Genomic DNA, 21684 nt, shown 5'->3' with positions numbered 1-21684 from the left:
TATAACACCACAAAGAGACCAAAAAATAACTGGATAAATAACTTAAAAAGTTATTTTAGAGTTACATTTTATGCCAACATGGGTGTGTGTTATATGTAACACAATGCAGCACTTTATATTCATGCCATAACGTATTGTTTAATTTTTAAATTTTATTTACATAAATATGGACATTAAACTTTTGTCAGGAAGTTACATAACTCCAAAACATGCTGAATATATACAGTGAAGAAAACTAGATGTAAAATACTTTGATTTTCCCGCTCACATAATCACATTTATAATCACTGTCTATTTTGAGTCTTCACCTCAGATTCATCGTAACGTCTCAGTCTGGGCTGCAGCTCCGTGACGACGATGCTGCCTGGAGGAGCCTGGTGCTCGCGTCTCCATGGAAGCACTCAGTTTGCGACATGTATTCGCCATTTTGCAGCTTCGGTGTGTGTCTGTGTGTGTGAAGTAACGGAGTGGGAGGGGGGCTCTTCTCGAGGTGAATACCTCTGTAGCTTCCAAACATTCAACACTCCAGACGTCAGCTAAAACAGCCAGGGAAATGTCTGCACTTAGAGAACTGTAGCGTCCGCAGTATGTCATGGAAATTTGGACGACGAAATATCACATAGGGTCGCCCAGCGTTGCCGAAGAGGACCGGGAGAAAATGCAAGGTCTGTTTTCTTGCTGTTTTTCTAACTTTGCTAGCCCAGCCACACAGAGCATACAACGGTGGAAAAAAATTAGCGGAGCAGCGAGTTAGCTTAGCACCATTTCAGTGGTGTTGTAGTAAGCTAAGATTCTCTGTAGCTTCGCTAATTAGGCTGCTTAGAGGTAACGTGTGATCAAGGTTTAATTGTAAGTCAATTGAAGGCATTACTTTGTAGCAAATAACAGTCTAAAGCTCCAATCGACACACTTCCAAAGCCTAACTAATTGTTAAAAAAAGCAGAAATAATGTAACATACAAACGTAAAGGTTATCGTAACCATTTTTGCGGTAACTACGTTTCCAAGAGCCACAAGTGGTTGTGTTCCTTCGCCCTTATCTACCGTATCATGGTGATCGATCTGGAGCACTAGGAGGCTCTCGCTAAAAACATACACCGTTATGTGGCTCTGCCTTGCTAAATATTTTAATGCGGTGTTACAGGAACCGCTAAGCCCTTTCTTGACTGTTAATTCTCTATATTTTGCATTCACAGCTTGACAAACGGGACTGTGGTTTTTCCATCATCAACCACTCAGGATGAAAGCACCAAGTAAAGAGGAGGAGCATTACTGGCCTTGCAGGATTGTGTTTGCTTCCTTGGATTCTAAAATTTGACCAAATCCACCAAAAGAGTACCAATAATGATACCTGGATTGATCACCCAGGAGTTACAGGAGCAGCTTCTGGATGTGAAGAATTACCAGAATCGCACAAATGGGGTGGAGGAGCTCAAACACATCCTCTCAGAAGTGGACATTAAGTCAGTCCCTTCTGCTGGCATTGAGGCGTTTATAAATTTTCTCCCGCGACTTCTCGACGATAGTAATTTTAAGGTGTTTTATGGCACCTTGCAAGTTTTAAACTTGTTAATTTGGAAGCTAGATACAGCTGTAGACAAATATTTCAAACATATAGTCTTAGTCGCCCTAAAGGCTTTAGGGGATACTCGCACTGTCACCAGGAATGAATACCTGAATGTGTTTCGACAGCTGATGAAAACTATTCCACCCCAGCAAGTATTGGATCTTGTAATTGGCCACTTGAAACACAAGAATTCCAGGGTTCGGGAAGATGTCCTTAACATCATTATGGCAGCTATGCTCACTCATCCTAGGAAAGATTTCAGCATCCCCAAGCTTTGCTTTGAGGTTGCACCATACCTGGCAGACAGCAAAAGGAGGGTCCGACATGCCGCCCTCGAGCTGTTTGCTGTTTTTGACCATTGCCTTGATGCACGGAGAAAGCCGTCTCTTATGGAAGCTGTTGACATGGTTGAACTGAATGAGGATGCAGAAGGTCTGATGGCAGCTGTACAGGCAAGACGAGCAAGGCGCATACTTCCAAAACTCTCCTCAGAAGGTGTAGTGGAGTATGGCTTGGTGGTGCCCAAATCGGGCCAGCGGTGCTCACCACAGTATGGTTCTGGAGCTGATCTAGACTGGGTGTTGAATGGAGGGCGGATAAGTAGTGCCAGGAGCCACAGAACAGAACCAGACTGTGACAGATTATATGGCTATGGCAGCTTAGGCTCCCTCACCGATGACCTTCCACTTCAAAGGAGGATTGTCAGCGCGGGCAAAGGAAAGAACAAACTACCCTGGGAGATGTCGAGCTTCTCGTCCACTGAGAATGACCAACAGCAGTGCAGTACACCCAACGGAAAGTGCACTGAACAGGTGGAGCTCATCAACACTGGGGATAATCTCAACAATCTTTTATGATAATTATGCCATTTGGATAACTTTCAATGATTTAGCATCTGTTTTTAAATACCTGTGTGCTTTTTCTCTCTTACCATGTCAAAACAAGACATAGTTTAGAGGAATTATCTGATTTATCGCCAGTTAATTTTCCCCAATAACAGATGATTTTGACTCACGTTAATGAAGCAAATTTCAGTTTTGCACATTAAGGCATGATTGTTCATCTGTTGACTGCCTAAACAAAGGAATATTTTTAATATTTTCCTTTAAACTACTGAGTGTCTCAGTATCAAAGCAATTCATGTTGATTTCTCCCCCAATGAGCCAACAACTGCAGTCACTGCATGAAAGGAGTGGTTATTTTTGTCCTTGTTGTCTGTCTTATTTTACTCATGCTTAGCTTGCAGATAACATAAATGTTTGCATTATCAGAAATCAGTATTTTTTAGTGAGATGAGTGATAACTAGAGGCAGCCATCCAAAGATTTATAAGACATTTTAGAGGTGGCTTTTTCTTCAGAGACAGTCTTGAGGATAAAGCCTAAATATAGATATAGCTCTCATGATGCAGTATGTGATAAAGAGCAGCAGAGGAAAGGGTTTTGCTTCTGTGTATCATTTTGTACGTTTTTTTTAATACATCCTTGCACACGTCTTCTTTTAGAACTGCCTTAACACCCCCACTTTTTTCTTTTTGAAAAAGACTTGGCGTATGAAAATAGTCTAAGATCGGTGAATTAATTTGGCTCTTAGTTCTTTATAACCAGGGATAAATGGATAGACTCTCACTGGTACTATTCCTGTAGGAAATACAGTATTTGACTCATTTTTCCTGCATAGTGACACCATTGCTGCAAGGATGAGCGCCCAGTTTCAAGTACAAGGCTTGCGAGAGTAACTCTCAACCTACCCCTTGGTTGTTTGAAGGAAGGAATGGAGAACATGTCATTTGTAACCTAACAAACTATAAGAACTTATTAAGCCATTACCAGCTTTATTTTAATAATCCCCTGGCTTTTTCTAAAATTAGCTATTAATTGATTGTGTTTTGTTCTGGGAACTAATATCCAGCTCAGAACCTGTATTCGAGAAACCTTGCGTTTACAGCAGTGTCTGTTTCCCAGCAACCCCATTACCAGATAGCACAGTTACTGAAGGGACCGTGAAACATAATTGGTAATAACACAGAGTTATGCTTGCAAAACATGGCCTATTGACTGCTCCACTGTTGATTGCAATCATGCCAAGTGCTCTGCTATGAGTGCTGATCAGATTATAGGCAGCGGAACTAATTTCAGCCTCACTGTTTTATCTGAGTGGTTGAAATACAAAAAAATACACAAAAAACAAAGCAGTCTTTATTCATCTTTTTAAGGTTGCGTTGTGACCTTAAAACTTAAATGTGAACAGTGGACATCATACACCAAATTAAACTTTAGAGTAGCAGAAAGACCGTAAGCCAGATGTTTCCAGCTGACTAAATATCTCCTGCGTCCCTTTGTTGAGTGAATGACATTACATTGAGGTCCCCGTTATAGTTAGCCTTTGGACAAGGTTCATCATTTTTGTAATTTTTTTCCTCTCCAACCCACCACAGTGTATTTGAAATGAAGCAATCAAGTTGGCAGTGTAGAATTCACCCTTTAGGAATTACAAACATTTTTTTCCACAGTCATTTTAGCAGGCTCAGAAATAACTGGAGAGACTATAGATATAAAAGGTTTAGCGTGTCAGTAACTGCTCAAAGTTTGGAACCTATGGACATCACTAAATGCTTTTCTCTGCAGGAGGAAAGCATTTAGTGAATTAGTGATGTAGTGTGTGTCTGTGTTTTTGATTGAGTTATTTTTCAATTTCACACAAGGAAAAATACAATGTGAAGTGGCAGAGTATGTGCGAGTCTCATAATTGGCCTAGAATTGCTAGTACTGTCAACTGTGGCTGAAAAAAGATGTGCTGAACTGTGAATGTTTCCCTGTTGAAACCCCAGAGATGATTATCAGACAGCAGCACTTGTTTTTATGCCACTTGTTTTACCTTTTATACTTAATTTTTTACCATTTAAAGAAATAATTGTATATTCTTTCACAGGGGGCAAATGGGGACAGCCTTTCTTTGTCCAGGAAGCCAGAAACCTACATACCCAGTTTTAGTAAGTACCAAAACTTTCTTCTCTTAACATTTGTTTTCACATTAATTTCATATACAGTAAGCTGACAAGTGCAGTTGACAGCTTGTCATGTTCAACTTCAGCTTGAGCAGCTTTAAATTGGATTAGCATCCTGAGTCAAAGGAGTTACTGTTCCACATGTCAACGAAAACCGTGAGATGAGCACGCTGACAAGCTGCTTGCCAGATTGGTGTCATGCCAGTTCACATCATGCCAGGAGAGACAGTACTGCTCATGTACTGTTCAGTTTTCCAAAAGGTAGCTGTTTATTAAAGTTCTAATAGGCAGTAAGTTTGGGCTAACAGGACAAAATCCCTGACTAAATGAATGGGGGAGCACACCATAAATGCAGTGTTTACTGGGCCCATAAAAATGCATATATTTATATAATCTGACTGCATACCAGTCCAATTAAATAAAAGGGTGCCGACATGACCAACACTTCTGCCAGATCCCAACAGAGACTGGAACAAAATGCCATGCTAATTCACTGTTGGTTAGTACGGCTATTGATTAGTACAGCAGTCCCACAGAAAGGGGCATCGACAGCAGCTGTTCATTTAGTTTAAAAGCAGTTACTGACACTGAAAGAGAATGAAGGATCTGTGCTGTATTTTGAGCTGAAGCTTGGTTGGAACGTGTCAAACTTACTTCAGCGTGTTAAAAGGTAGCATAATAATTTTCAGGATGGACACGGGCAGTAAAAATAGCAGCATCAAAGTTATTGTGGCTTGCTTTATTGTTGATTGAAGAGATTAGACTCACTTCCAATACTGCTGCACCATGTTTTTGTAAGTTAGGGACATGCTAGTGGTAAGCCTAAAAAAGCTAACAAGTTTGGACATGTGCCTGAAATATTGAAATTTAGTGACCTCTTTAACACCCAATACAAGTCAATAGTGTGTTTGGCTAAAACTTTCCACTCTTGCGTAACGTCACTGTGTAAATGTGCAGTTTCTATGGCTGCTGGTGCGTCTTACCTGTGCTCACAGGTGAGAGTGGAATCAAGCCGCAAATCTCCAGTCCAGAGTTTACCAGCAGAATGGAAAACACATTAATCAATGACTTTTTTCCAATCCCTTTTTTTACTTACTTTTCATGTTTGTTTGTTTTCTGAGCTGTTCAGAAAATTAAACCTCTTGGCTAAAGGATCGAATTCTCAAATTTAAAAAAAACTTTATTGGACTTTGTCGATAAACTTTTTCATAATAGGCATTATTAGGGTTTTTTTTTTATTGCTGTCATTTTAGTAACTACTTTTTAGCATTTCTGTTTTTAGTGAAAATGTGAAAATATACTTTGTGTCTAGGTTCAACGGAGCCCCGAAAGCCCCAGGGCTCCCGAAGGAGGGAGTCTCCTGCACATCTCAGGAGAAGTGGAAGCCTCAACTTAGAACCTGATATCTTTAAAACCACAAACTTTTCTGACCCAGATGTTGGTATGGAGTTATTTCAAAAATATTTTTACATTTAAAGTTCTTTTTATTGATTTATTTTTAATTAAATTTGAGTAAATTCTTGAAAGTACACTTAAAGTGGCATTAACCATTTAGTGTCCTTACACAGTATTTCATGGGTCTGATGAGTGAATGTAATGTCTGACAGTGGCACCCAAAGGACGTCTGCTCTCGAGGAACCCCAGCGTTGAGCGAACATTTTCCCTCCCCTCAAACTCTACTACATCCAGCTCCTTTCTTCTGCCCTCTTACCCACTGGCTATGCTCCCAGGGGGCATGCTTACCCCAACCCCATCCCGCCGTCATGCAGACTCCTCCCTCTCTATGTCCAACACCTGGCCCAACAAGAAGGACAACAGCCCCCAACAGCGAGAAACCAGCCCCTGGAGAGAGACAGCGAGTGCTGCAAAAGGTAATCTAGTTGGGAAAAAAAAGACTTCATTCCATATGTGCTGGTTTGTAATGTCAAAAACTTTTTTCTTTTTTTCTTTTTTTTACCTTTGTGGGGGGGTTTTCGGGTTACTATCCTGTCCTAGGTGACTTCTCTAGCAGACGCTCTCCCAGACCTCTTTGTGCCTCCCTCATGAATTCTTCCACGTCATCGTTCAGACGGGCACTGAGCAGTCCCAGAGGCACCTTCTCCGTCTCACCAGTAATCCCTCCAACAGAGCACATCCATTCCATTAATGGCCAGAGATCCAATGCCCCAGGAAGCCCTCTGAATAAGCAGTTAGAAAAGACCCTTAATGTGGACCCTGGTGGCATCAGTGGGGTGGATGATCTTCAAGAAGATGATCCTCTGGACATGCAGGAGGTCAGCACAACTCTCTATTTTATATACTGGATGTTGTTTATAATCAGCCATCAGGAAGGGCCCTGCATGAACAGGCAGTTGAAGTAAAATGAAAAATCAAGCCTCTATGAGTTCCTATTAGCTTTGTAACTTGCCCACAGATGCTCAACTCCCTGCGCTCACTACGCAACAGCGCTGCCAAGAAGCGGGCCAAAGCGAGCCTTAGTAGTCCGGATCCAGACAGTCCTGACTCAGCTGTGAAGGTGGACTTGGGTCTAGACTCGCTGTCAAACACTTCTCCAGTGCTTACCAGCTCAACTAGTGAAAGTGGACTTTCTAGTCTGAGCTCAGTTGCAAACTCCAGTTTTAATGGCATGAAAAGGTAAAAGATCCAGATTTTCTGCATTTAGCATATACTGCTTACAATGTTGCCTCACATTTTCATAGAGTTTGACTGTGTTGGTCTGAAATTATGTTAATACACCAGATAAAAGACACCTCCATATGCTGCAAATACATAAATTAAAAAAAAAGAAGAAAAAAGACAGTGGGACAGGGGTATAAAGTGGGAAGTATATTTGAAGCATCGGTTTTAACAGTTAGCCACATACTTATTCTTGGTGAACTCTTCTGCTATAATCAAAATACCAACAAGGGAGCAGAATTAATTTAAAAAATGTATTTTACTTCATTTTTTTAATTTACAACGGAAAATAGAGCAAATAAATCACAAAACAACAAAAAGCCATTAGTTATAGAGTGAAATCCAGAGACAAAAAAGTAACCGGTAAGATAGATGTGCTTATGAAGTGATCTTTTATATTAAATGTAACAGGGAGATGTTTGTTTTTTAATAAAGATGACCTTGTGTTGGGATATGGGATATGTTGCCTGTTGTGTTTAATCATGTTGACAGTTTTAAGAAGCTCTAACTTTGTAGTCTTTAGGTGTTCTCTGATGATGTGTTGAATGGTGCCAGGCAGTTTCTCATGATCATTTCTTACTTGTCACAACTTTCACCAGCCCTGGAAGCTCTGCCTCTGCAGGAATGAAACCTCGCATTGCAAGAGTGCCTTCAGCAAAACTGAGGTCTTCTGTGTCCTCGGACTTCAGCAGCCTTCAAGGTAGAAAAGGAGAGAAAGGTTTTTCCCATTTGTTGCATTGCCGTGTGTCTTTTTTATTTTATTTATTTACATTTTTTTTTCTGTTTTTTGTTTTTTTGTTTTCTTTCTTTTCTTCCAAGTGTTGTCCCAGGGAGATGAATTCTCATCTGAGGTGGGTGTGTTTGGGCAGAGAGTTACGTACTCCAATGGCATAATCAAAACTGACGAAGAGAAAACGGTACCATCCCCTCCATTGGTCAGACCAGCTTTTCGCGAATCTTTAAAAGCTCAGAAGCATCCCAAAGGTCAACTAGCATCGATGAGAACAGAGTGCTATATTGGGTATACCTTCTAATAGCATTGTGTGTGCTTAAATAATTAAATCTCATTATTTATCTCCTTTGATGTTTAGGATCCCAGAGTCACAGCAGCAGTAGGAAATCACCAGGCACAGACATGTCTGAAGGAGTAGTTGGCAGAGGTAAGTTTCAGATCTTTAAAGGATACAAGTTATCATTTGATTTTCCAGGCTTTTGCTGTGTTACTAAGCTGATGTAGCTCAGTGCTGCTCTTGTTTTGTTTTTGTTTTTTTAAATAAAGGACTCAACAACATACCTTTTACTTCTCCCATCCGTTTTTTAAATTGCACATTTTCAACTAGCTGTAAATTACAGCTGTTTTCTGGATGTATTTTTAAATAAAGTTTGTACATATAAACTTGCTTGTTCCTACATGATCACAGTTAAACCGCTAAAAGATTAGTCATCTTATTCCCTCATGCTTATTAGGCATGCTTGGCACTGCAGTGTCCTCCAGCCATCCAGGAGTTCTCTTGCCACTTGAGCAGGGTGATTTATCGTTCAAACCCCCCACCGATCCCTCAGCGGGCATCCATAGCAAAGCTGTGTCTGGCAGTCACCAAGACAGTGATATCATCCCACGTCCAGAAGAGGTTAAGGTTAGTCACACTGTGTTCGGCGGTGGATTAGGAGTGTTGCTATATATTACTGTGATGTTTAAATAGTAAATACTGATGCCATGTTTATATTGAATATACGATATAACATATGGCATCATTTACTTTGGGATTAATAAAGTATTCGTATTCTGATAATGTCAATGTTTTTTGTGCGTGTGTGTTTTGACTCTCTGCTTAATACACCCCTGATTAATTGTCAGAAGAGAGACAAAACACATTTTAAGTTAAAATGTTAATTTCAAATTAAACAAAAAACTGTATATCTATATTGTATATAAATTTTTTTTATAATATCAGAATCAACCATATGTAGTGAAAACTTGGTATTGACACAGCTCCGTAGTTCATAATGTCAAGCTTCCGGTTAGCAGAATCTGACTCTGTGTGTGTGCTTTTGTTTTGTTTTCTGGTTGCGCAGGAGAGGATAAAGAATGCAAGGTTTGGCCGGGATAAGAACAGGCTGGATCAACAAGATGGCCCGATAAGTCAAGGGCAGTATTCAACAGATCAGATTCGCCACCGTGTCAGGAAGATGCTGTCTGATTCACCAACAGAGGAAAATGGAGCATTAGTTATTAAAGGCAAGAGAAAGTTTTTGAAACTTATAAATCTCTAATCTCATCATAAATGCCTTTTATTTTGTATTTAACAAATGTGATGCATTTTTGTGACAGAAGATAAATTTAATTTTAACCTTTAATTTCTTTAAAATAAATGTTCTGGTTATGGTTTAAAAAATCCATCTTTGCAGATAGCTTTATATATTTTATAACTTTCTCATATAGCACTTTTTTTTTTTTTTATTAATCTATACATGTCAGCTTTGTGTCTGCTGCACCCTTGGGCATACTGAACTCACAAAACAACATAACTGTTTTGCACAATGGCCTAAAGAGTAAACAGTATGTATTAGTGTTGATTTGCTCCACAGTCCGATCATCCTATCACATCCCCCTGTGGGATTTCAGATGACTGATGGCGTCCCCAACAGGGCAAGGGAGCAGAGAAGGTTAATGTGCAGCTGTTAGGGTCGAGGTATCCACCCAACGTAATGCAAAATGTGTGGCTCAACCACACAAAGCTGAGTGGAGCATGCATGAGAGAGGAACACACACCGGGAATTTCTTATTACCAACATAAAGAGATCTTTAAATATTGACATAAAACAACATAATTAAAGTGGACGGATGTCAGAGAAAGAGCTAAAACATCGTTGGCTCATAAAATTTGCCAACTGTGCTGTTTTACCTTAGACCTATAGTACTGACTCGTGCAGTCTGTTTGTACAAGTGCAAAATGTCTCACTTGCCTCTGTTCCACTCTTCATTGTTTCCTGCCCACACACAGCAGAGTTTCTCCATCAAAAACTCCTGGTGGGGAAAAAATTATGGTGATGATAAATGAGTGTCTTCAAGTGCCCACTCACATTTAGCTCTAATTTAAACCAGCATCTTCTGTTTTCTCACATTGGATGATGACGGATCATTGTGGACGGCACGCGCGCGCGCGCACACACACACACACAGATTTCATAGCATTCAGAAGCCCAGGCGTGTGCACAACAAAGTGTTTTGTTAAAAGTGTCAGTTATATATAGAGAGGTGACAGTATGAATCACAATAATGATATTAGAACTAAAAACCCTAAAATGCATGTAGCATTTTTAACTCACTAGTGCCATTGTTGTTGTTGTTTTGTTTTTTAAATGACATTAAGAAGTTTTCCCAGGATTAATTTTATTCTCAGTCCAGAAGAGAGAGCTCTCTCAAAGCTAGTGTACGAGGGGTACTACTTGGTCTCTCACACAAGTGTCAGTGGAAGGACACGCTTAATTAGTTTAGATGTTTTTAATAATAAAGAAAAAAAAGCCTTTTCCTCAGCAGTGCTGCTTTCAACAACTAATGTAGGTGGTAAGTTTCCTCTGCGCCTGAATTACAGAAGCCTGTCACTTTAACAGATTTGTTATGTTATGTTTTGCATGTGTAAAAAGTTCAAATTTTTGTGTCTGGCGATTCGAATGTTATTCTTCTCTGTTGCAGATCTGCATATGAATGGCAGCACAGTGACATCTAAAGCAGACCCTGTCTCTGATGAGTCTCTTGTCACCAGTCCTGACACTCCCCAAGGACCCCAAAGCCCAATTAAGTGCTTCACTCCACCCCACCAGCCCGGCCCCCCTACAGTTCCACCCAACTCTAAAAATGTGTCCCGTCTTAGGAGGGCACCTAGCCTGAGCAGAACCCGTCCTTCACTGTCCCACAGTTCAGGTGAGTGGATCTTAAAAACCCAAGCATTTCTGGACTTTTACTACATGCTGCATAATCTTTGTTGCACACAGAAAGTCATTGTCCCTGTTTAACGATACTCAGTAACATTATAATGATACAAACCATTGCTATAACAGGCCTTTGTTTATAGAAAATGTTGGAACATTAATTAATTAAACCTCCAGGGCCATCAGAGAATGGGTGAATAAGATGTTTGCTCTGGGTAATGTGCTTCAATACTTTGTTTTGACAACCTGCTGTTAATGCACCGCCACACACACACACACACACACACACACACAGAGCGCTTGTTTTCAGCCTGATTGAGATGTAACATGAGACTGAATCTGTGTGTTGTGTGGTGTTTAATGGGCCATTTAGATGAGCTGTCCCCTGGCAGTTTGGGGCACAGGAAAAATCTCTCAGATCCTGCAGAGCCGTGTCCATTTTCCAAACCCGAGCTGGCGCTGGTGCAAAGCTTCAATCTGCTGAACTCTGAAGACTGGTGAGAAATAATCAATCCATCATCCTTAAGCATCTCTTTGAATGTGGACCACAGAGTAAAATTATTACCCTTTGTGCGTTATTTTCGAATGTAGGGAGAAGAAGATTGAAGGACTGACATTCCTGCGCTCTCTTGCACACTATCACTCAGATACACTTCAGGCCCGGCTTCATGATGTTTGCCTATCTCTCATTCAAGAGGTAATATCATTTTTTGAATAACAATCCCACTTAATTTTGGGAATCTATGCATGGCGGTGTTTGACTCTGCTGTTCCAGTTTTGCAATTATATTTAATTTCTCTGTGTCTTAATAGTTTTGCTTCATAATTATATATAGTCTCAGCCATAATTGCTTGGCATTTTGCTAAATTTCCATTGGGGATTTTTTTTTTGGTCACATAGATATCTTGAATATGTTATCAGTGCTCATTTACTCTTCTTATACCTTAAGCACATATATTGCTAATCTTATTTAGGTGAAGAACCTGCGGTCGGGAGTGTCCAGGGTTGCCGTGTGTACCCTGGGTGACCTGTACACACACCTTCAGCGAGCGATGGACCAGGAGCTAGAGGGGACAGTTAAAGCTTTACTGCAGAAGGCTGGGGAGAGTAATGCCTTCATTAGGCAGGATGTAGATGCAGCACTGGATTGCATGGTGCAGCACTGCACCCCTACTCGAAGCATCAATGCTTTACTTACTGGAGGACTCAGGTTAGATTACACACAGGACAGCTCTTTGTTGTTTGTTTGCTTCTTCTCTGTTTGGATCACTACATAATTTTAAGCTTTGATTGCTGAATTGATTTCCTCCTCTGCTGATAGTCACCTTAATGCAGTGGTGAGGAAATGTATGGCTCAACATCTGGCTAATTTGGTTGAGAAGGTTGGTGCTGCACGTCTCCTTTCTGGGGCTAAAGATCTCACTGACAGAATTTTACCTGCTGTGGCCAAACTCGCACAAGACTCCTCACAAGAAGTCAGGTATGTTAAAAAAAAAAATCTTTCATATCAATTCATTCAATTTTTGTGTTTTAACTTTTTTACAACTCGTTCATATTTGCTTGAACGGTGAGATTATATTTTTTGTGTATTACCATAAAAAGCATTCAGCAATAACAGATAACAGTGGGAGGAAAATGTCAAATTTGAGACATTTAAAAAAATCTTTAGACCATCAAAAGGATATAGTACAATCTAAATCTACTTGCAGTTATTGCTGGAATTGACTTTGTTATTGTAGACACTATTTGTTTTGGTGTCATTGTACTGTAATTACCTTGCATTTCATTAAAATATGTTTAGAAATGCTTTTCCGTTGCTTTCGAACTGCAAATCTAAAGTGCCACTTTAACAAATGAGATAATATTACACCTTCTCCCCTCAAAGGTACTTTGGCCGTCGAATGCTGCTGTCCCTGTCTTCCCATCCAGAATTTGAAAAGATCCTGGAGAAATACATCCCTACCAAAGACCTGCAGACTGTCAGAGACACCGTCTTCACTCTAAAGACAAAGGTACCATTTCTTTCTGTTTATGTTTACAGGAAAATTGGTATTTTGGCTGGAAGTTAAATATAGGCATCTAACTCTGAGATTGTTGGGGGGGGGGGTTAGGGTCTTGGTGAGATGCCTCAAGATACTCAGTCAGCCCGAGGCAGACGTTCCCTCCCGGGCAGCGGTACAGTCAGAGCCTCATCGCTCAACAGAGAGCCGCTCAACCAGACCAACAGGTGGGTGTAGATATCAACCAATGCACCAGAGTAGCCCATTAAGGCAAATTTATTTTTCACAAATGTGTAATACATATGGAAAACACGTGAATTGTGATGCATTTTATATACAGGGAGTCTCACAGCCATTACAGCTGTAGATCTCAGACACAGAGTTTTGCAGACAAGACTGAGTACATCAAGCAGATCTCGGATCTGCTGGCCTCAAAGGACTTCAGAGAGAGGATCAAAGGCATCGACCAGCTAGTGGCTGACTGCCAAAACAACCCAAACATGGTTATCAACAGTATATTCCCGGTTAGTATTTTCATTTTTTTCCCTTCAAATCCATTTAGTATTTCTTTATGTACATTGTCACTGTTGTCATTATAATGAAAAGACCACAAAGTGTTTATCCTTCACTCTCCGATCTCCCTAATTCTAGGTGTTTGATGCCTTCAGAGCCAGGCTGCAGGAGTCCAACAGCAAGGTCAACTTGTATGCCCTGGAGTCTTTACAGAAAATCATCCACTTGTTAAAGGACAACCTGTCCCAAGTGGTCAACATCCTGGTCCCAGCAATCGTGGACAATCACCTCAACTCAAAGAACAATGCCATCTGCTCTGCTGCTATTGGAGCTATTAATGCACTCATCTTAAATATAGGTACTTACTTTGAGCATTAAAATAGAAGAGAAAGTTTTGGTTAAAAAATTGCTTTAATTTGACTTTCATTTTTTTGCCTACTACAGACAACATACTTCTCCTTCAGCCTTTTTGCGCCAAGGCTCAGTTTTTAAGCGGGAAGGCAAAGGTGAACCTTATCGAAAAGGTTGCAGGTATGTCTGGTGTCCTAGTTCTGCACTGTAATCAGCTTCTGCTTTGATGTATCTAAATGCAGTGTATTGCTTCTCATCTTCTATATTTAGATCTTGTGACAGAGCTCTACCCTCGTAAGCCCCAGATGGTAGAGCAGAAAGTGCTGCCCTTGCTCTGGCACCTCTTGGGCACCTCTACCCACAGCGGCACCATTCATGGCCGGGGCGGCAGCGTAAGGGGTGCTACCGCCAACCTGTGCCAAGCCCTTTATGTCCAGATGGGGCCAAGCCTGAGCGAGTGTGCCGCCTCCCAGCCTGCCAATGTCCATAAAAGTCTAAATGATATCCTGAGGACCTTATCATAAGGTAAAGCAGACTCCAAACAGAACCAAATGTCGAAAGAGGGACAGCATTAAAACTGATCTTACTTGAAGATGTTTCACTATCATTTCTTATAGTGCCTGCACTTTTATATAAACACAGAGAAAGTCCTTAAGAAGTTGGAGCTCTTATTCTTATCTCAGTGAGATTCCTTCTGGTACAGAAGCATGGATGGCTGTAACATAATGGCATCAGGTCTTTCACATGCCCAACCTGCTCTCTTTGCACTTTGAAAGTAGCTCATTGTTGTTGCTTTGTTTTTGTTTTTCCATAAACTCTACATGTACTGTAGACAAATCAGAGACACTATTGCAGAATGTAAAATTAAAATGCACAAAAAGAAGAGGAAGAACACAGGGACCTGAAAGTTGTATATTTTTGCTGTTTCATCAGATGTGATGTGATATTTTTAAAATATCTTTATGTAGTTGGAGATTTTTGAACTGAGATTAACAAGCAACGTACAAAAAAATACTTTTGTACAGCTCAAATGTGTTTTTGCACAGTATTAGCTTATTCTATATGTTTGCTGTATGACGGTACAGTTATAATTTATCTCTTGTGTAATGGTTTAAAAGTCATATATAATGTGCTGAGTTGGTACTATGTCTCTTTTTGCATGACCAAAATTTACTGGCTGATCAAAACTGTTGATTTATGTGTACGTGGACTCGTAGAGGAAGGTTGGTCTCGAACTCTGAGAAGGGAAAAATTTTACTTCTTCATTTGCCTGAGAAACAGTCACAGCCCAGGTCTGATATTGTCTCAGTATAGTGCCAGTCTTCAAGTAGCCTTCTAACTCATCTATTGTTAAATTATAACTGAACTTGTTTGTGAACAAGAGCAAGAATATATATGAATAAACTGTTTTATTTCTGTAAAACCAACTTCAGCGTGCCTCATTCAAAGACTGAAAATGGGGTGGAAGGATTAAGTTGCTAATCACAACAATACATCATTTTTAAAATTGAAAGATGACTTCTGTCCATTAAACACACATTATTAATCTTAGGTAATCTAATATAGCTTTATTAATAGGTGGAGTTACTGGAAACACAAGCTTCAGCTGTTCTTTTTTTAATTCCTTATGCTTCATTCATGACATGCTTAGTAAAAGCTAACAATAACTAGCCTTCTGATGACGACTACACTTCATTTGTAAAAAAACAAAAATGTCTGGCTGTGAAGAATCCTTGAAAGAGGACTGATCAAAGGCTTGAAAAGAGGTAGGCTTAGCGCACGATTTTGAAAAAAAAAAAAAGGTGGAGCGTTGCTTCAAAAATGCTCTCATGTTTAACAGTGAACACTAATATCTCTGTAATCCTATGGTCATGATTAAACATGACATCCAAAGTACACTCTCAGGTTTGTAATTTAATAAAACACAAATCATAATCACCGAACCTTTATATCAAAGTAGCTGCCATTTTGAAATAGCACTGTTTAGAAATTTATGCTAGCTGCAAAACACTACGCATGTGCAGTCCTTGTAAGACTGAACAAACTACTGTTTGACCTTCATGCAATGGTACGTGATTTTCTAGCATTTCAGCAGCAGGGTGAACTAGCTTGTGCTTGGAGGGATGCTGCTACTGCTGTTTTTATTTTTTTTAAAGAAAAAAGCCTAAAGGTAATCCTGTCCAATACAGCAGCTAAACTGCACATAATTCAAAATTGATATCAGCAATATACACAGAAAATAAACATTTTGTTTTCTATGTCCAGTGTTTTCCAATAGCAAACCTTTAGCAAAGATATAAAAATGAGGGAGTGCTTTCAGAATAAGAGCAAAACTCCCTTTAAACTTCAGAGCTAGCCACAGTGGTGCTGTCAAAAGGGCCGAATGCGTTTGCTACTTGAATGTGCAAATTCCTTACCTTTGCTTACGGATGCATACAGTTAGATGGAATATGTCACAGATTAGGCATACACATACAACAAAAAGAAACAGTATAAATATTTCGAAGTCTCATTAAATGTGCTTTTTGGCATGAAAACACAACAGAGCCAATGAGTTCACTCACCTGGATTGACGTCTTTCTTAAAATTATGTAACTAAAGCCAAGGGAAAGTTAGCATACAGCATATTCTCACAGATTCCTGATCAGTTAACCATCCAGTTTCTTTTTTTGTGTTATGAATGAAAGGGGTTCATGATTTTGACCGAGTGTTCAGTTAATGCTCTGCTGCTCTCGAGTCCTTGCTTTGTTCCCTCAGCTTCACTGACCAAATGGAAAAAACGAGCCCCTCCTCCCGTTGATCTTTCCATCCTGTTACTAAGGCAGCTGGATCGATTCCACGTTAGACGAGTGTGTGGTTGCCACCTCGTACACCTCACTCTGTCAGGGACCAGATGTCTTGGGCAGGTCCTGATTCTCAGCCAAGTGGAGCTTTTGTCTGAACGTGCACACATTAAGGATTCACCACAGAAGGACTTTGAACTGAAAACACATCATTCAAATCCAGCGTCCGCTCCTGGACTGCCGGGGCAATTCCCATAAACAAATAGGCATTCGAGCTAAGAAAAGGATACATTGAGGTGCTGAGCTCTTCAAGCTGCAGAAACAAAGGAGCAAACAGGAGAGAGGGGTATTGAAAACAAAGCCAAAAATAGAAAGTGAAGCGCTAGTGAATGGCAGTAATCTCACTGTGGGATCATGTTACATAACAGCCTGTGCATTTCAGATCAATATTTGAGTTACGCTCTCATCATTCGACTACAGTGTTTCCAGAAGCAAACGTTAAGCTTCGATACAAAGTAAAGTTGCTTCACAGCCCATCTGCTCTGAGGCCCAATTATCCACTCTGGCTTCAGCTAGAAGCCAGAGTATTCCTGGCAGCAGTGTCTGTAAATGAGTTGAAGGGTTTTTCTCACCTCAGTCACACAGAGCACTGCAGCTTCCCGCAGTGAGCATAGCAGCCCCAGGCATGGGTAACTACAGTAGGAGCCACACAACAAACTAACAATAGAAACTGTCAAGGCATTCTTAGATGGCACATCACTGTACCAGAGAGCTTTTTTTTTCCTTTTTAAACGAGCCAACAGTTCAGCGAAACTGAATTTCATGTGGAAAATTACAGTAATAGGATTTAAATTCATTGGTTTGTCCAAATAAAAAAATTACATTTTCCTTCAATCTATAGTACCATTTATCAAAAGTTTTTGTTTGTTTGAGATGCCCAATTGTGGAGATATCAGCTCTACAAACTTTCCTTTTCCTCACAGCCTTCTCATGTGGGGAAAAAACAAACAAACAAAAAGCATCTGAATGTCTTACTCCAGAAATCATATCACTCAAAAAAACAAAAAAAAACAACCCAAAAACCCCACACTATAAAATGTACAGCCACCTAACAATACAGCTCAACTAAGGAGTACAAGCCGTAGCACTATTTTATGGAGCATTAAGGTGAGATTTGAAACCCAGTTATTATCACCAGGTTAAGTCTTTCATTTCCCAAGCACAGCCAAACAGTTATCAACATACACATAACTAAGTTTCTTACCAAAGCACAATTGGAAATCCTAACATCCATCAGCATGTCCATAGGAAAATAGATACTAACCAATGAAAACAGGAGCCACTGAGGAAATATGTAAATAAATGTAAATGAAGGAGAGTCGAAAGTCTAATGTGGGGATTTTTGTTCTTTTTTTCTTCCCCCACTACGGACATCCTGATGGATGTTAGGATTCCCAGCTGTGCTTCGGTAAGAAAGTTAGTTTTGGTTGTGGTGTGATGTGCATGCAGTAACCTGTTATCTTGTATCTTCCCAGGTGTGCCTGGGAAAAGACAAACTTAACTCTGTGAATACTGGGAGTTAAATCACACTTCAGGATTACATAAAATAGTGCTGTTCACATCCTGTAGGCGTCAGCTCTGCCAGCTAATTGGTCTGTACACCTGACCCGATGAGGAAAAATCAAACGGGACAATGTTAGACTAGTTAGGTAACATAGACTAATGCAAGTCTATTAGCAGCAACCACAGCTGTTGCATGGAAGACTTGCGTCATCTCCATTCACTCCAGTGGACCTTGTTGTTTGTTGTTTTGGGGTTTTTTTTAAAGGGTAAGAAGGTTAAAAAAAAGTCTGTATGTTATCAGCACACAATTAAACTGCTTGAAGGGTTCATGATCCAGCAAATTCTGAAACCTGGCACGACCCCGACTTACTCAACGGCTCTGGCCAACTAGCCAACCCAGTGACATCACATTCTGTATAGGCACAAGATGGTGCTACATGTGCTCTAAAACCTTTCAACACTTATTTCTTAAATCCAGCTCTACAGATAGTGTTAAATCTATAGCGTTCTTTTAGAGTAGAGCTCTGTGATGCAAACTAGCCTTAATACATGTGGTGTTTCATGTCCACTTTAAAGTGCTGCTGCCACTGGGATTCATGCTTACGTTGCAGAGCAGGTGTTCCAGGTTGTGGTCGGAGGCACATTTCCTCTGGTCCTCGGAAAGCTCCTCCACGTGGCTGTCAAGGCTGAAGTGCAGTCGTGCCAGCTTCTCCTGCATCTCCCGCACGTGTTCAAGCTGCTCAAAGGAGCATACTTTACCTGGAAATCAGACAGGTTAAACCAGACCTGAATCTGATGGCACAGTGTGTCGTCTCTTGTGATTACATCAAAGTCAAAAGTATTTCCATGGCAGCAGAGGCGTAAAAAATAGCACAGCATGTATTTGATTTCAGCCTGATTCGTGTAACAAAGCCACTTTTCACCCGCCTTTATTTTCAGCCAGTAATAGAATACTCTCCTGGGGGGGGGATCTTATCAAGGTTACCTTACCGAAAGCTTGCAGTTTGCCTGAGTGGAAGTCATTGAGGAGATTGAGGAGGCCTCCCTCCATCTCTCTCACATCTGAGACATCTGTGAGGAAGGAGTGCTGCAGGGGGGACGACTGGACTACTTTACTGGGCCCTGCTGGCTGGGGGGCCCTGGGCTTCTCCCTGTGGGGTCTGACAGAGAAAAAACAAGATAACATTGCAACTATTTATTTTTGTTAACATATGACAACATTTAAAAAACAAGCAAAACAAAAACAACACCCAGTCGAACCAAATCTGTATCCTGCTGTATCATCAAATGCAGGTGAAACACAGCGTTGTCTTAGTGAGTTATTTTAGTGCTGGTCTTGGAGGAAAACCTGATGCATTAAACCATTTCTTTCTTATTTTGAATGTGAAACACCATTATCGCTGAACATACACACACTGTCTGCCCACCCCCCACAAAGCAGTGCAGTCCTGGTAGGTCTTCCTGCTACATTAAGACACAAACCTGGTGATCTTTGGTGGAGCAACGACCGCTGCGAACACCTCTTTGGGCTGTCCCGGTGCTCCTATGGACCTTTTATACTTGCCTCTGTTCTTGGGGGAGGGAGGCTGCGGCAGGCCGAGGGAGAAAGTGGCACTTTTGCTGGCAGGCAAGACGGAGAGCTTGCGGGGGTTGATGGGCGGTGGAGGCGGTTGGGGGAGGGACACCTTTGGGCTTCGCTTCTTGCGCTTGTCTTCCATTGTTATTTACTTAGTTCTATTAGGAGAAGCTCCCTGAGGTGCAGCCTGGCTGGTGTGCAGGAAGTCCTGAAACTACAAAGGTAGGAAGTTTGAAAAGCAGCAGCCTGTGGAGGATTGTCATTGTGCCAAAATTAGTGCTGCAGCCCAGAATGCTCCCCTCTGCATGTTTAGGGAAGCTTTAACTGGCTTAACAGCATCCCCAGGTGCTTACAGTAAAATCCAAAACAAACAGTTCCTCCACTATTTATAATTTGATAAGAAATATATAGGCACATATTTCCTGTATAGGATTTATTCGGTAGATGATTAATGGTTTTGCTTCCTTGGTGTTTAAAAAAAGGTGAAACTGGAGACTTGAAAGATACTGAAAGTGGAATATGGTTAGGAAAATATGTGGGAACTAAACTGGATGGTGTACATTTTTTTAACTTAAGAAGCCTGCGTGAGTGATGAAGAAATCAAGGAACGCACTTTAACAAGAAAAAGGACCCTATTGCACCAAGAGCCTATAAAAGAATACGCCATCATCCAAAATAAACATAACTTTTAGACAAAAGGCTCAATGAAAGTCTGTGTTCTCCATTCTTGTGGAGCGTTATGGACCAACACTGTACGATAAAGACATTAAAGGCCATTAGAATTTAATGCGTCAGTCAATAAATGCATTCAGTCTAAATTTTTTATGAATTATGATTTTCACAGCGGCGCAATAGCATTAAAAGACCCGAGCTCTTGTCGGTTTTCAGCGCCGTGAAACTGTTACAGCAGAGTGTCTGTGTTTGTCGTTCCTTAGTTACATTTTATGGTGGTCTTGCCTTGGATTTATCGCGCGCTCTCATTACAATGAATGCAATCTCTGTTGTGACAGCAGTTATCTGGTGAACACTGCGCCAGCCTCTGTTCAAAGTAGGAGCCAAAGATGGCCACTACAATAATACACAATGGCAACTTTCTGCGCTGAAATCCTGCTTTTAGCGGGAGAATTATTCTCCCGAGTAAAGAACAATAAGCGGACTGCGGGTCGCTGCGCCACCGGGTTCAGTTCCGTGAAAGGAGACGCGTAAACGGAATGCATCGTCTGCTGATGACACAAATAAGACTTACCGAATCAATTACGCACCAGAGAGCAACGCCGGCAGGGCGCCGGCTCGCATTTCTCCTCCTAGGATTTAAAAGTCCACTTCATATGAATCCTGATGTTAAAAAGAAATGTAATACAGTGGCACCGAACGATCCGTACAGCCACGGTATTTATTACCGATGAAATGTAAAGAGCGTCGATGCCGCGCTTGGCTCGTGCGGAGCTCAGCTGTCGTTTTTATTCCTCTTAAAGGGCCAGTCCACCCGGCCGTGCGCCACGGGGGGAGGAGCGACTGCTCCACGCAGGTTACTGACTGGCAGGATGCTGCTGTGCACCGCCTTGGATGGCTCTTTGTAAACATCCTACTTACTGCTCCATCAAGGCCCCGAGGGTGATACTGAACAAGGCCACACGGGGACGCCAGTGTTCATCTTTTGCTAACACCACTGACGTGTTGCAGTGTCAGTATATGCAGGACGTAAACAAGGAATTTC

General features: G+C 41.0%; 2 protein-coding genes across 4 annotated transcripts; one reads left to right on the top strand and one right to left on the bottom strand.

The window, feature by feature from the left end:
* The first annotated feature begins 212 nt into the window (after positions 1-212).
* LOC134644012 (TOG array regulator of axonemal microtubules protein 1) lies at positions 213-15468 on the top strand. 2 transcript variants are annotated; one of them, XM_063496644.1, is made up of 24 exons: positions 213-665; positions 1196-2378; positions 4497-4557; positions 5885-6013; positions 6180-6443; positions 6568-6845; positions 6986-7206; positions 7848-7948; positions 8068-8232; positions 8340-8408; positions 8716-8885; positions 9325-9487; positions 10946-11173; positions 11555-11678; positions 11773-11878; positions 12156-12391; positions 12503-12661; positions 13067-13193; positions 13293-13408; positions 13522-13705; positions 13833-14052; positions 14139-14225; positions 14316-14570; positions 14663-15468. In XM_063496644.1, the coding sequence occupies exons 2-23, from the start codon at positions 1344-1346 to the stop codon at positions 14567-14569; spliced, it is 4497 nt and encodes a 1498-aa protein (XP_063352714.1). In that variant the 5' UTR covers positions 213-665; positions 1196-1343; the 3' UTR covers position 14570; positions 14663-15468. The 2 variants fall into 2 exon arrangements, with proteins under 2 accessions (XP_063352714.1, XP_063352713.1); XM_063496643.1 differs by having other exon boundaries at positions 214-665; positions 14316-15468.
* Positions 15469-15492: 24 nt separating this feature from the next.
* Positions 15493-21443, bottom strand: ccdc28b (coiled-coil domain containing 28B). 2 transcript variants are annotated; one of them, XM_063496646.1, is made up of 6 exons: positions 21230-21443; positions 19874-20181; positions 19382-19551; positions 18996-19150; positions 17119-17141; positions 15493-16982 (listed from the first exon to the last, which is right to left on the bottom strand). In XM_063496646.1, the coding sequence occupies exons 2-6, from the start codon at positions 20107-20109 to the stop codon at positions 16928-16930; spliced, it is 639 nt and encodes a 212-aa protein (XP_063352716.1). In that variant the 5' UTR covers positions 20110-20181; positions 21230-21443; the 3' UTR covers positions 15493-16927. The 2 variants fall into 2 exon arrangements, with proteins under 2 accessions (XP_063352716.1, XP_063352715.1); XM_063496645.1 differs by having other exon boundaries at positions 15495-16982; positions 21214-21443.
* Between the last annotated feature and the right edge of the window lie 241 nt (positions 21444-21684).

This window comes from Pelmatolapia mariae, linkage group LG16_19 (assembly GCF_036321145.2).
Source record: "Pelmatolapia mariae isolate MD_Pm_ZW linkage group LG16_19, Pm_UMD_F_2, whole genome shotgun sequence".
Lineage (NCBI taxonomy): Eukaryota > Metazoa > Chordata > Actinopteri > Cichliformes > Cichlidae > Pelmatolapia > Pelmatolapia mariae.
This window is presented reverse-complemented; position numbering and strand designations above follow the sequence as displayed.